The sequence below is a fragment of the Folsomia candida genome, unplaced genomic scaffold, assembly GCF_002217175.1.
Source record: "Folsomia candida strain VU population unplaced genomic scaffold, ASM221717v1 Fcan01_Sc001, whole genome shotgun sequence".
NCBI lineage: Eukaryota > Metazoa > Arthropoda > Collembola > Entomobryomorpha > Isotomidae > Folsomia > Folsomia candida.
In genome coordinates, this window is record NW_019091193.1 from 4,834,670 (window position 1) to 4,849,139 (window position 14,470).

At 38.5% G+C, this 14,470-nt stretch overlaps 3 protein-coding genes across 3 annotated transcripts; all 3 read left to right on the plus strand.

Annotated features, from left to right (window-relative positions):
- The first annotated feature begins 1,279 nt into the window (after positions 1 to 1,279).
- On the plus strand, positions 1,280 to 2,553 carry LOC118433952. Its single transcript, XM_035846483.1, has 2 exons — positions 1,280 to 1,562; positions 1,923 to 2,553. The coding sequence occupies exons 1-2, from the start codon at positions 1,282 to 1,284 to the stop codon at positions 2,173 to 2,175; spliced, it is 534 nt and encodes a 177-aa protein (XP_035702376.1). The 5' UTR covers positions 1,280 to 1,281; the 3' UTR covers positions 2,176 to 2,553.
- Positions 2,554 to 8,975: 6,422 nt separating this feature from the next.
- Positions 8,976 to 10,702, plus strand: LOC110854065 (nidogen). Its single transcript, XM_022102464.2, has 2 exons — positions 8,976 to 9,238; positions 9,307 to 10,702. The coding sequence occupies exons 1-2, from the start codon at positions 9,010 to 9,012 to the stop codon at positions 10,566 to 10,568; spliced, it is 1,491 nt and encodes a 496-aa protein (XP_021958156.1). The 5' UTR covers positions 8,976 to 9,009; the 3' UTR covers positions 10,569 to 10,702.
- A 604-nt stretch (positions 10,703 to 11,306) lies between these two features.
- On the plus strand, positions 11,307 to 12,274 carry LOC118439433. Its single transcript, XM_035860735.1, has 2 exons — positions 11,307 to 11,554; positions 11,620 to 12,274. Exons 1-2 carry the CDS (start codon positions 11,380 to 11,382, stop codon positions 12,204 to 12,206), a joined length of 762 nt encoding a protein of 253 aa, XP_035716628.1. The 5' UTR covers positions 11,307 to 11,379; the 3' UTR covers positions 12,207 to 12,274.
- The last annotated feature ends 2,196 nt before the right edge of the window (positions 12,275 to 14,470 follow it).

The window sequence follows — 14,470 nt, forward strand, 5'->3', positions numbered from 1 at the left end:
TGATTGAGCAAAAAAAGATTGACATAAAATATATTTCTCCAGTTTAATTAAGCATTTCTAGGACAGGATACGTCCAGGTCCAAACGTCATGCAACGATTATTCCAATAATTATTTCTTGTTTTGAAACCAGGAAATATTGAAATCACATCACACCCTTCAACAAGTCTTTCGTATTACGAACAAAATTTTGATTTATAATGAGCTCACCATACGCTCCAAGAAACAGGATAATTGGCAGACATCTCTGCAGGAATCACCCTTCAAAGAAATAATACGTACATAAATACCAAGTTATAATAATACCTAAGTTCAAATTATAATTATAATAAAGACACAGTTTGAATATTCTTGAAGCAATTACCTTCATCAAATTCCTTGATACTATTTTATTCATGAGGTTGCAACACCTGCGGAATTATGAAGTAAATAAACATAAATCAGGTAATTGCTGTTATTTGAAGAACGCACGCCATACTTAATTAGTGACGTTGTCACGAATAAATTGGGCCATGTTGAAGATTCAGATCTCATTTTATACCATATTTAAGTAGACATATTTCCCACGTAATAGGCACAATTTATTGACCATGCCACAATGTTGGGTCCGTACCTACCCTTCCTCAAGTTGGACTTGAGAGTTTGTAAATTCGTGAAATGTCTCCCCTTCGAATTTGACAAAAATTTGGGACATCTCGTGACAACGGGGAAAGTCTGGAATTTGAGAATTTTCAAGTTGGAATGCATACTCACGGTGGTTTATGCGGCTGCCTTAATTGCCAATGTGTGCTTGGGGAATTTGACGATGACGGGAAAAATGCAGGGGGCAGCGTTCCTGCCAATCTACATCTTCGCCGTGGTAACGAGATGGAACTATTCGTTAGAAGTTGGTCCAATTCAAGTAATCAATTCCATGGTGCAGTTTGAAAACAAGGTTTTACGAGGTGAGTAAATTTTTGAAATTTGTGACTTAATTTTCAAAAATTGTTTTATCAGCGTTTCGTAAAAATGCGAGAAATGTCTATGTATTTTTTTTATATGAATGAAGTAATCGTGTCAAATTACTCCAAGATAAGGCTATTAAATAAAGCTTCCTTTAATAATGCAGCGTGGGAAAGCCTTTCAAATCCTCAAGACTTTTTAAATTTCCTTAAATTTCCTTAAGTTTTTAAATTTAATTTTTTGCTTAGATATATATTTACGAAATATTCAAATTTGCATGTATTAATTTTTACTCATTAACAGCCCTTCCGGCTCCACCTGAAACCATGTTGGCGAAGCTGATGCGAATTTTCATCCCGTTATCAAACGTGTCCATCATGGGGTTGGTACTTCTAAAATTTGTGCTGCTAACTTTCGCCCCTTGCACGCCGCCCTTCATCCTGTCGATGCTATCCGACTGTAAAGTGTTGAAGGGGCAGTTTGAATTCTGGGAACTATTGGGACTCCATTTATTCGAATCTTGGATGTTGTGGCAGATGATTTTCGCGGGTTCGTGGCTATGCTTGTACATTATCTTTGTGGGGATCGATTGCTTTCTGAGTTACCTGCGCGTTTTGGAGAGGTGAGTAATTAATTAGTAATGGAATGTTGGTAATGTCGTAGCAATTTGTTATCTAATGATCCTATCGATTTGGTAACAGTTTAAACGCCAGTTAGATTGTAATTCACTTTGCAACGCTTAGGGCAAAACTGCACTCTGACAATCTGTTATCACGTGGTGATAGACTAAACCCGGGTTTGCAACAAATTATTACGTAGCAAATTTGTGTAATAACACTTAGCGAATTACCTAATTGATGCACCAATCGATTACACTTACGATGAAATCATGCCCTAAAGTTACAACCAGTTCATTCATGCAAATTTGTAATTTGTATACGTAAATGCTTAGGCATCAGATTTACATATTTCATAATTGCAGGCAGATTGGCCGAATTTCACCCAGAAGTGAAATAGAAGCCGACATCGGACTCTACCGCATGATTCAAATTTTGGAAAAGCAATACAACGCGCTTCTCATGCATCGAACCGTGCCCGCCTTGCTAATCTGCTGTCCCGGCCTTCAAACGATTGTCCAATATGTTTGCATAAGTCATCACGAGGACATCGCGATGCCAGGATTCCTAGCGTTCCCATTGATGGGGTTGAACGCCATAATTGTGAATATATTGTGATCTTCACGTTGGCGTCCTTGGTCAACTCGGCGTCGGAAAATGTAATGGTCGAGTTACGAGAAAAGGCGATAAGTTTGCAGAACAGGGGTTTAATTAAGAGAAAACTGCGTACCTGCACCGTGCTGAAGGTCAGGTTTGGGTCGAAGTTCATCGATCGTGGAACCCCACTGATCATTCAGACATTCTGCTTAAACCAGACGGTGTCACTAATTCTAATTTCATCCGGATAGAGGAGTGGTTAATTTGGTGGTAATTAATAATTAATTTGGCAGGTTATACGTACTTGGATAGTACTAAATTAATATTGTATGTGTTATATACTTCTTATAGGTATGGATTGTGTGAATGTATATTTATATGTGACAAATTTAGACTGTATTTGGGGGAGTTGCATTAAAATATGTACAAATAAATACATAATAAATACATGTGTAGCTTCATGTCAAGTAACTTTGTTCACGGTTAAGGTGGAATAACTCCGTCATAGATTTTTAGTCTCACTTTACCTCTGCAATTGCAATATCACTTAATGAAAATTTCTACAATGGAATCAATTTCAAGAGTTTTGAGATAAATTCAACTTTCGATACTTTAATGCAACGTTAATTTTTGGTACTTTAAAATTTTCGAATTGAAAAACTTAGCGAATTCTTTTTTGATGGCAAATGGATTAGAATATTTTTTCAAATTAGTAGTTTTGTTTCGTAATAAAAATTAACTCTCCACTAAAGTATCAAAAGTTGTATTTATCTGAACACTCATGAAAGTTATGCCATTTTAGAAATTGAATAGGGGTTGAGTGAGATTAAAAATCTATGTCGCATTAAATCGTCATCACATGTAACCTTAATCCTCCCGGACTATATTAAAAACATGGATTGTACTGTAAAAAGTGCTGCATTTCCATATGTAAAACGAAAACATACAGAAATTTCTGTAGGAATTTGTATTTCCATGTCTCGTTGTTTATTAAGCAGGGCTTTAAACCTTCCAAGTATTTCTCACTGTTACAAGATTCTACTCGGAATAGAATTAGACGTAATTTCTAATTAGACTACGGAATTAGACGTAATTTCTTAATTTAGCTTATTTGACAATCCCCAGCATTAAATTTGATGAAGCAAACTCATAAATAATTCGTTTCATGATTATGTAGCCAAGTAATTTTGGGAGAGTGTTGGAATATTATTACTTGTATGATAAGTCCATCAACTCACCGATAATGCTGTGTATCAACGTATGTACGTCAATAAGGAAATCAAATGACCTCGCCAATACCTACTGCACTCTAAAAAATCCGGTGAATTTGCTAGTCTAGAGACAAAGACCGTCACCGTGCCACAATAAAACCATCGGCATTCGGGAGGTACATTAGTCTTTACCGCGCTGTAATAAACTATCACCGGTGAAGTGATAGTCTCTACCTAAGGTCGATGCCGCCGATCGTACGCTGGCGCGCCGCCGAAACACCATCAAAATTGGCGCAGCCGCCGCCGAATATTGGTCTCCACCAGTATTTCTTAGAGTGTACATACATTCTACCTAAGTATATTTAGGAAGTAATGTTTCTCACTAATTATGTATGTCCCTATCATGATTTAGTAGAACATAGTCGAGCTATGTTCTCCATAATTGTGCTATACCTTGAAAGATGATCCCATTCTTAGATTGGCCTGCTAAATATGTGTCCTCCACAGGTCACCTCAAAGTTAGAGTTCGTAGTCGCCAAAATGTATAGCACGCATTACCTCAAGGTTCTTAAGCGCCACTTGGACGTTTGCAAATTTTTGAAGTGCATCCCTTTCGAATTTGACGAAACGTTGGGACGAATCATAAAAACGAGGAGTTTGAAACATATCAGAATTTTTAGGTTGGAATGTATTTTGTCCTTAATTTACACGGTGGCAGTATTCCTCAACATCTCCGTTGGTCATTTAACGTTGACTGGGAAATGTAAAGGGTTGGCATTTTTCCCGCTGTATATCTTCGGCGTGGTCACGCGATGGAATTACTCGCTGGATTTGGGTTCAATGCAGGTCATAAATTCCATGTTAGAGTTCGAAATGAAAGTCTTGAGCGGTGAGAAATCAAAATTTCGGGAAAAATGGGGGTACTCATTATGAATTCGGATAATAAATTTTGAAACCCAAATTGTAAACGAAAGGGTTACCTTGGAGAGGCGCAAGTTCGCAAATGAATTTTAACGCCAAAACTGTTTTGCGGACTTGCGAGTTTTATTTTTTGTGAATTTTTTTGCTGACGATGTTAACAATGTGAACTCTTAATGAATACCTCCATTATAATACTGAAGCTTTTACCAAATTTCAAAGAAAAGTTGTACCTATAGATTAATTTTTTTCAAGTTTTAAATTAAAATTGTTTTAAAATTGTATCAATTCCCAGCACTTCCAGACGCGCCAGTCAGCATGATATCGAAACTGATGCGGATTTTCATCCCTTTCTCGAACGCTTCATTGATGGGGTTGGTCGTGTTGAAGTTCGTGCTGCTGACAATTTCGCCCTGCACGCCGCCATTCATCATGTCGATGATGCAGGACTGTCGTCAGGCGAGTGGAGGAATTGCATTTTTTGGGAAGATGGGATTGCACGCTTTTGAGGCTTGGATGTTGTGGCAGATGATCTTCGCCGGATCGTGGTTGGTTCTCTACGTGATTTTTGTGGGGATTGATTGCTTCCTAAACTACTTGGGCGTCATTGAAAGGTAATTTTGGGTAAGTGAGAGTTTTCACGATCTTCGTACCTGTGAATTAGTAAAAAAAATTCGTAAATTTACAAAGGGTTGGCGTGAAAGACCTTCGTAAATAATACTTCTGTAAAGGTTTTCAAAAATTTGCCATTTGTATTTACTCATTCGCATGGTCAACTACGGTGCTCGAAATAAGCATGAAATTTTTGTAAATGCCGTAATTTACGATATTTATGACGTTTATGTACCAGTTATGAAGGTAACGTGAAAACCCTCACTGATTGGTGCAGGTCAGAAAGTCAGGGGTAGGAAATAACGCTCGATTCAACTGACTTGATGGTTTAATATGTTTCTCAGGCAAATTGTACAAGTCAGCAAACCTGTCGCAAGTCGCGTCAATATTCACTTGTATCGAATACTGCAAATTTTGGAAAAGAATTTCAACGCCCTAACAATGAACTGGGCCCTTCCCGCTCTGGTCATTTGCGCTCCCGGGCTTCAAACAATTGTCCAATATGTCTGCATCAGCCATCACGACGACATTGCGATGCCAGGATTCCTGGCCTTCCCGTTGATGGGGTTGAACGCGCTGATCGTAAATATCCTAATCTTCACGTTGGCCTCGCTGGTGTATTCTTCGTCGGAAAATGTGCTGACCAAGATGAAAGAAAAATCGACCAAGTTGCGGAACAGGGCTCTGGTTAAGAGACAACTGCGTACCTGCACCGTGCTGAAGGTCAGGTTTGGGTCAAAATTCATTGACCGTGGAACCCCACTGATTGTTCAGACGTTCTGCTTAAATCAGACAGTGTCCATTATTCTGATTGTGTCGGGGAAATAAGAGGCGTAGTAGATTTAGATAAATGCATGGGTTAATTGCAATTAGTTAATTAGATACGTGGAATTGTATCAGCTTAGATATCGTTAATGCAGATGTAAAAGTGTGTACTTACAATGTGGTAACAAATTTTCACCTACATACGAGGGTACCACAGAAAGTATCCGTTCTGACCTTGAAGGAGGGTCATTTTGCCCTACTTTTTCTGTTGGCGTAATAGATAAACTTATATGTATCTCAGATCTCATAGCTTAAAAATTCACGATCACTGCCGAGTCGAGGAGATCGTCTGATGTGATCAAAAACCGCGAAACAGGCAAAACCGATAAAATTTAGCCAAGGTTTGTTACGTAGATTTTGACCTTCAAGACATAAACGTGTACTTCTTTTTGCATTTACTCACTGGGAAATGAACCTTAGTTCATTTTCATGGCACTGGTAGTAAGAAAAGAAGCAAATATTGGAAGCATCCACTCACAAAGGAGTAATAGTGATGCTGAAATTGCTATTTTGGTAATCACTACGGTTTTTGAGACTCAGAAGGACTTCTGGTACTGGACGTTGCGGCTCCGAAAACAGTGCGTATTCCACCACAATTTTGAATTTTTAACCCAAGCCATTGTAGAGAAAATACGAGAACAAAAATCGCGTTGCTCACGAAAACGCTGACGACGAATTTTCAATAAAAAATCCAAACTTTCGAAGCGTGCCATTTTAAGCCAAAAAATGTCAAAATTATTTCATCCCGCTTACAGTCCACACCTGGCCTCTGGTAACTCCTGTGTATTTCGACATTTAAAAAAACCTTCAGGGGGAGGAGATTTCGACGATACATGAGGTGAAATCAGGGGTTTTGACTTTTTTTCGAAAATTAGTCATAAAACCGGGATGAAGTATTTTAAATTTAACGGACCAAGAGTGTTGGCCTCGTAGGGGACTACTCTCAAAAATTGTAGGGCAAGTACCCCAAATTTATTGCAGGAACATGGTCAGAACGGATACTTTCTGAGGTCCCCTCGTACATATCTACCACCCATTCTTTTGTGCATAGTATGGAGATATAGAGATGCTACACGGGACTACAAACTTGACAACGATTTGATCCTGAGAAGTAAAATAATTGTTAGTACTAATTACTAATTAATTAATTGTACTAATTAATCATTCTGTAGTGAAAAATGATTTAAGCGTGACATTTTTGCTTAGTGTCTGTACAGTTGAATTATATCGTTTGAAAATGTATATGTACTACTTATGCAGATTATAGATACACCTGGAAAGAAACTAGTATAAAATTTAGTCCCAAATTCGTCTCGTAACTAAATATGTAAACTTCTGCGACACATCAGACACATGACATAAGTCCACATGTCCAGAAATGAGAATATACAATATTTACAATGTATGTACTACGTAAGTAGTATTTAATTTTGTCGTGTTTTCTTTAATTAAGTTCGATACGTATGTATGTAGCTCCAGAATTACATTCATACATACTTCCATAGATATTAAACTCAACCTCCCATTACAACATTAAAGCACAACTATCCCCATGTTGACTTGTTCACCTTCGGCGTAAGTAATTTAAAATATTGATGTGTTAATCTGTAGTCAGTACATTTGAATTAGGAATTATATAGGTCAATTCAAGTTCCAAAACTTAATTAGATAGATATCTTTTACATTGAGCATACAAAACTTAACCAGGTTCCACCAGCAAATTTCTTAGTCAAGTTGTAGTCATTACATTCCGATTAATCTGGCCATCTTTAACGGTCAAATTAGTCTTGCCATGCCGAAATCTGTATCACTTAAATTAAACAAATAAATATGTAAATTATACAAACATGCATTCATCCCTACCTTCGCTGCTTTCTTATACACATTCTTTGACAATTAAATGGTAGCATAATGTCGGTTGAAAACGTTCCACTTGATAATCAAAGCACAAGCCTTAGGATTAGTAATTACTAACATATTAGTATAAATGCATAAGTACATGTGAACGTATATTCCACGTTAGAATTGACGTGTGGCAATTGTAGCAACAATTGTATGTGCACACATATCTCGAACCGCAAAGAAAAATACGTACTGGGGGGCGTACGTAAGTCGATAGGTGGAAAGCATACATTTGTATGCTTTCCCCCTAGCGAGTCTTTAATCGATTGCATTTATTCAGAATTTACACTTAGAATCGGATAAAACCTAATAAAGTTAAAGATAAAGTAGCTTGTAGTTACGCAAGCTACCATTCATTTCAGACTCTCCATCCACCCAAAAGAGCTTTGGATCAGGCAAGTCTGACGTCGAAAAAAGGCGTCCAGGCACGACGTCCAAAAATTATGTTAGCCGAGAAGCCGAATTATCCTATTATTTAACACCAGTTTATTTTATTTTGGCGTTCAAATTATTCAATTCGTGTCAAGAATTTAGGTAATTGAATGACTTCTACGCCTAAATAAAATAAACTGGTATTAAATAATAGGATAATTCGGCTACTCGGCTAACATAATTTTTGGACGTCGTGCCTGGACGCCTTTTTTCGACGTCGGACTTGCTTGATCCAAAGCTCTTTTGGGTGGATGGAGAGTCTGAAATGAATAGTACATATTACTAAAATTTGTATGGGATACGTACAAAGTAGTATTTAGTACCTGAACGAACGCAATTTTTATAAACAATTAAAGGAAACAGCACATGTGAACAACATTGATACACGTCAAAAACCAACAATGTGATGCGCACCCATACCCATGTACGTACAAAAAAACATCCACCACTATCTGTAAATTGCATCTTTATTCTTGCATCAATTCGCTGTATAAATATTAATTTACGTCCGGCAGTTCGAATGCCACGGCCACGCCAAGTGTGCTCAAAAACCTAAGGATACCCATTTAATTTCAATTGAGTACCTGAATTTGAATTAAATGAGATCCCATGGAGAAGCCATTAGAAAAATTAACCACCTCAGGTACACACCATTTGAACAAATATGGATTACATATGTACGTCCCATGACAAACATTAGGTATACAATTTTCCTCCAAAAATTCAAAGCCCCTACATTTTTATCAGACTTTGAATGAAATACGCCGTCCTGTCGACAAATGCAACCACACGAATTTGCACCTGCATTTGCACATCCTTTGTCCACCCGCGAGCTATATTGTCCTTTTTATTATTTCACTCCATCCACATTTTCCAGCATCCGTTGTAGCCTTGATATAAAAGCGATATCTCCGATACTTGGAAATCAGTTCAATTCCCATTAAAATTTCGTAACATGACTCGACTCTCGCTAATTGGAGGCATCCTCCTCCTCCCAGTGGCCTTCTCCTACGTCCCCACCACCAACTTTTTCCCGTATGGAGCCACCCGCGACGCACAAGTTCCCGTCGCCGACGACAACTTTGTCCAATTCGATATTTCAGGGGGCAGCCGGTACAACTTTTTTAGCACGCCGTACACTCGCCTCTTTGTGAATAATAATGGAGGAATTTCTTTTAACTCGGGTAACATTTTATTTTTATGCGTATAAATTTCAGGAAATATAAATTTTCCAAATTTCCAAATTATCTAGGAGTCTCTTCCTACACCCCAAACTGTGGACCTCTCACAGTCCCCATGATCGTGCCGTATTGGGCTGACGTGGACACTCGTTATTATGGAGGATCCGTCTTCTACCGCGAATCTCGTGACCCTGCAGACCTTGCCAAAGCGAAGGTCGAAGTCCAACGCGCCTTCCCGGGTCTTACAAATCTCGCGCTAAGCTGGATGTTCATCGCTACGTGGGAAAATGTGCCATTTTTCGGTGCAAGCACAGGCAACTGCTCCTCCCCCAATATTAAAAACACCTTCCAAACCATCCTCGTCACGGATGGGAGTATGTCGTTCGCCATGTTTTTCTACAACAAACTCCAGTGGACGACGGGGACCGCGTCGGGCGGAAATTGTCAAGGGCTAGGCGGTGTTCCAGCCAAGGCAGGGTTTGACACGGGTGATGGCACAAACTTCTACTCCCTCCCGGGATCCTGCTCTCCAACCGTGACCGGAAGCACGGAGACCAGCAATGTAAACTCACAGGGAAAATGGATCTTCAGAGTTGACCAGGCCAACATTGTCGCCCCGGTGACGACGACGACGACGACTAGTCGACCCACGAGCTCGTCCTCGACGATGCGATCAACTAACAATACCACGAACGGGACCCAGTGTGATGCATCATCCTGCGTTCGAGTCGGGCATTGTCACTCGTACTCTTTCTGCAACCACGTGACGAGACGATGGGATTATAAGGAGTGTTCAGATGGGCTTTTTTGGAATCCGTATTCCGGTTATGTTTTATCAGGTGGGAGTGGAAATTGGTTTGGGAATGGAACCATGTCACGAAGCAATGGGTCCTCACCCGTTCAATGTACGGGAAGTTGCGACTTGTGGAATAACCTGTCTCGGGAGACCCAAAATCTGTATCGGTCGGACACCACGTGCTTTCCTGAATGTTACTTTGAACCGCTGGGGGCCTGCTCAAGTTCGTACAGGTATCATCCTCAAGGGACTGACAGAAGGGGTGTGAAAATTGTGCAATGCCCGTACGACTCGCGACCGGAGGGACGATTCAGACAGTTGGTTTGGGTTCAGGAGAAGGAATCGTGCGATTTCTGCTATAATGCGAGGTCATCTTTTAGCGGAAATGGGACGCAATATTGTTGTTCCAATTATTCTGGTGGGAATGGAACGAATCCGATTGGAAATGGGACAGTGGGTGGCTTCAATCCGACATGGGTGCCTGCACCGGTCACCACGTTCCGAACTACGACAGCAGGCATACCCGCAGCAGGTTAATAACAGAACAGTGTATAATATTGGCTTGAATCAACAATGGATATAAATATAAAACATAATTTGCAAAGATATTAAATTGAATCAGTTGTGCATGTGTATCTACTCATTGGAAATAAAATTTGTGCATATCAAGATTTTTTGGTGTAAATACATATATGTATTTAAGTATCATTTTTTTTACTGACTAATCTAACAATAAGTGACTTCCGTCAACAAGCTAAATGTTAGCTCAATGAAGCGAAAACGCGCTTTTCCTTTGCGCTTATAAACAATTAGCGACGAAATGCATGTACATAAGTTTGTTAGAATCGTGTAATCTATTTTTCACAGTCGGATCGAATTTACAGATGTAACACCTACTGCAAAATTGTTCTAAGAGATTTACAACATCGTCATTCGTCACTACAATGCATCGCTAGTTCATACTATGAACTTCACAGTTTTATTTAACCTTAACCGTAGGCGTAAGATGCATGCATGTATCCATATTTATATATTTGTCTCATCATTTTTAGGACTACGTAGCAATTTGTAGATGTCTAGGTATGCATATGTATCTGTAAATACGATACACATTTATGTACATGCAAACACATACATTTGGAGGAATTACGTTATATTTAGAGGTAAGCAGTATAAACAATGTTGGCAAAAATAATTGACAATTAATTCAACAGATGGTCAATGAACGCAATAATAGATACGTTTATCACATCGTGGTGCAGCATTATCATTGCAAGCTTTGTTTCACTCTGGCTCTAGTCAATTTATCCAAAGGGAAATTTGTACTGAATTTCTTTCATGAAATAAAATGGCAGGAAAGCTACCAAATTTGAATCTCTTTACGATAACCATTTTCTTGACATACTCTGCGATGCTAACAATAATTCAAGCCAACCCGACAACAACCGCTCGTTCCACAAATTCTACAGATACTTCGGAGCTCGATAGGTCACTAAATGTCGGAATTCTTCCCGTATTAACGGGTCTGTCTAACTAAACCTCACCTAAAAATACTTAATGGATCAGTTAATTACAATTTTTCAAACAGGGATGCCATGTTTCACGGCGTATAAGGTTGCCTGGTTTCACTCCAGCACGGGAGAGCATATCCGGTGTCACTGTGATCTCAGCTCCTTAAAGGAAATTCCACTCTTTTCCGCCCTACTGACTTGGGATTGTGACCACCTCATGGCGACGACGACACCAACACCCGCCGTAATTTATGTCACGGTCACACCCCCGAAAATAGTCGATTCGCCAAAATTTACCATTCGATCAGATCCCACGACGAAATCATCGCTGGATTTTGATTACGATGTGTTTAATCTGAGGCCCAAGGAAAAAGAGGAAAATGTAGAACATATTTCCACCTCGACTCAAAAATCTGAAGGATTCGGGTTAAACGATGAGACTAAAAATATGTGCAATTACTGCGTCCAAAATTGGCCTGATGATTCGTACAAGTGCATCCCCGCAACAACATTGGAATGCTTGACGGAAATTAAAAAGTATGAAGGGGAGCAAATTCCAGTAAATTGTATGAGCGATTACGCACGTGTTTACACAAGTAAGGAGAGGAAGGCGTGTCTCGTGGAGATGGAGACGCAGAGGATTTACATGATATTTTTTGTCTAATTAATTAGTATTTAACATACGGGGTGATACTTCAATAAAGCATTATTTATTTATTTATATTCCACTAATTTTACGGCTTCACTAATCTTGGGTTTTAGACATACAGCTGAACTGAAAGTCTTCATCAATCGGTCTAATTTAATCAAGAGACAATTTTTCGAATTATGATATGTTGTTCATCTTATAAAATTGGCATCCATGATCCATCGCTTATATAAAACCAGGACTTAACCTATCTACATACATGTGTATATTTAAAACTCAGGATTTGTGTGCATGTTTTAAAAAACATCAATATTTAGAAGATGCACATATTATTTTCGTAAGTGTAACAGTTACTTACAATTAGCAGGCAGAAAGCTATACCTTAATTATCAACAGATTATGTACAGATTAGTAACGATATCGTGCATTCCAAAAACTGTGAAAAATATATAATACGCGTCCTTTTAGAAATGAAATCGACTGATCCAATATAAATTTTAAGCGAATTACAACTCCGTACTTGCTTAACTTGGTGTAACGATAAATTTTTTGATTTATACAACCACCTAAAATCAACCGATTTCTGGTAAATATCGCCGAACATTGAGAGCACGACATGCACCAGACCAACGTCTAAAGCGAGTATAACTATACTAAAAATTGTCAAGGGAATGGGCACATACGTCATCCTTATAACCAGGCAGGATAACGCTATTGAAGCCAGAAACGCTAAAAACAAGCCGATCGATACAACATAATAGTGAAAATTACTTGTTAGCGTCGTTAAGATTTGAATTTTGCGATACTCCAAAAAACTTCGAGCAAATTTAGATAATTTTTTTCCATGAAATTTGTGTAATTTCGTTGCAGAGTTTAACAAGATACTAAGATATAGCCCAGTGTTACACATGATGATTGGAAATCCCAAATCTAGCAGGGCGCAATGTACGACAAGGGCAAACAGGAGGCCACACCTTAAAAGAATTTTAACCCAGGGCGATAAAAAGTGGACGGGACGAAACCAAAAATAGGTCGGATCGATATTGTGGCGAAATATTGGAGTGAAACTGACCGCCCAGGGCATCGTAACTATGGCAACCAGGAATATGTGGAGAAATAGTCCGACCTTGCTTGAATCTGAAATTGTTAATGCAAACTAACATATTAACAATTCCTCAATTGCTTAAATAATAAATCTTCACCGAGTTTTGATCCGTTGAGCAATGTCAGGTTGTTTAGCACGAAACAGATTTCCTTCACTTTGAACACATACGTGAAAATTACGGTTGCAGCGATACCAGATAAACCGCAAAACGTTTGCAGAGTTATTGTTGCGATGATAGTCATTTCGCTGTCTTTTTCATACGACACAGTACTTCGTGAAGCGTCATGTAGACCAGGCTTAAGGCACCATGGATGACAATATATGCCATAGATGCAGTTTCGACAGTGGCGTGGGGTAAAATTTACCTCCTCGCCAACTAATGTATTGGGGGTATGCACGATTACTCAGTTTAGCGAAACGTTGCAGAGCTTCGGGGGCTGTGAATGTTGGAATGTAAACTTTAAAGTCAAAATTCATGGTTTTAAAATTGATGCCAATTAATTTGTGAGTTGTGTGCAACCTGCAATTGACTGGGTTATATGTACTTATGTATGGATTTATACACTTATCGTACATACATATATATTCAGCAAAATAAGAATGTCTGATAACTTACAAGAAATGTAATGGCTTTAAAAAAAAGGGAAATCTAGAATTTCCACATTTCCTGTAGTTTAAGACAAATATGTATACGAACTTTTGAGCTGTACGTGCAAAATATTACTGAAGTTTTTCATGTGCGATTATATGGTCGATTATCTAAGAGATATTTAAAAAAGAGTCGAGGGACGTGTGCATAATTTACATAAATATGCATGTACCAAGCATACCAATAATGCCCAAACATAATTTCCCTAAAGTAAAAAATTATCAAAACCACATTGTAAGTTTAAGAATGGCAAATACAAGACAATTAGTATGCAGATTAGCAGACATTTAGACTTAATTTTAAAATTACACAGATCACCAATCACTAAAATTGGTGAATGACATGGGACACTCGGCTTTCACATACGCTTTTTACATATGAAAAATGAAGTATTAACCTCATTGCCCTACTTTTTAATGTGTACAAAATATCTGGTTCTATCTAAATATCGCACATCAGGTTAATTTTACATAACTTTGTCCCTTGCTGTGTAAGTATTAACATATGTATACATTAAATGAATGT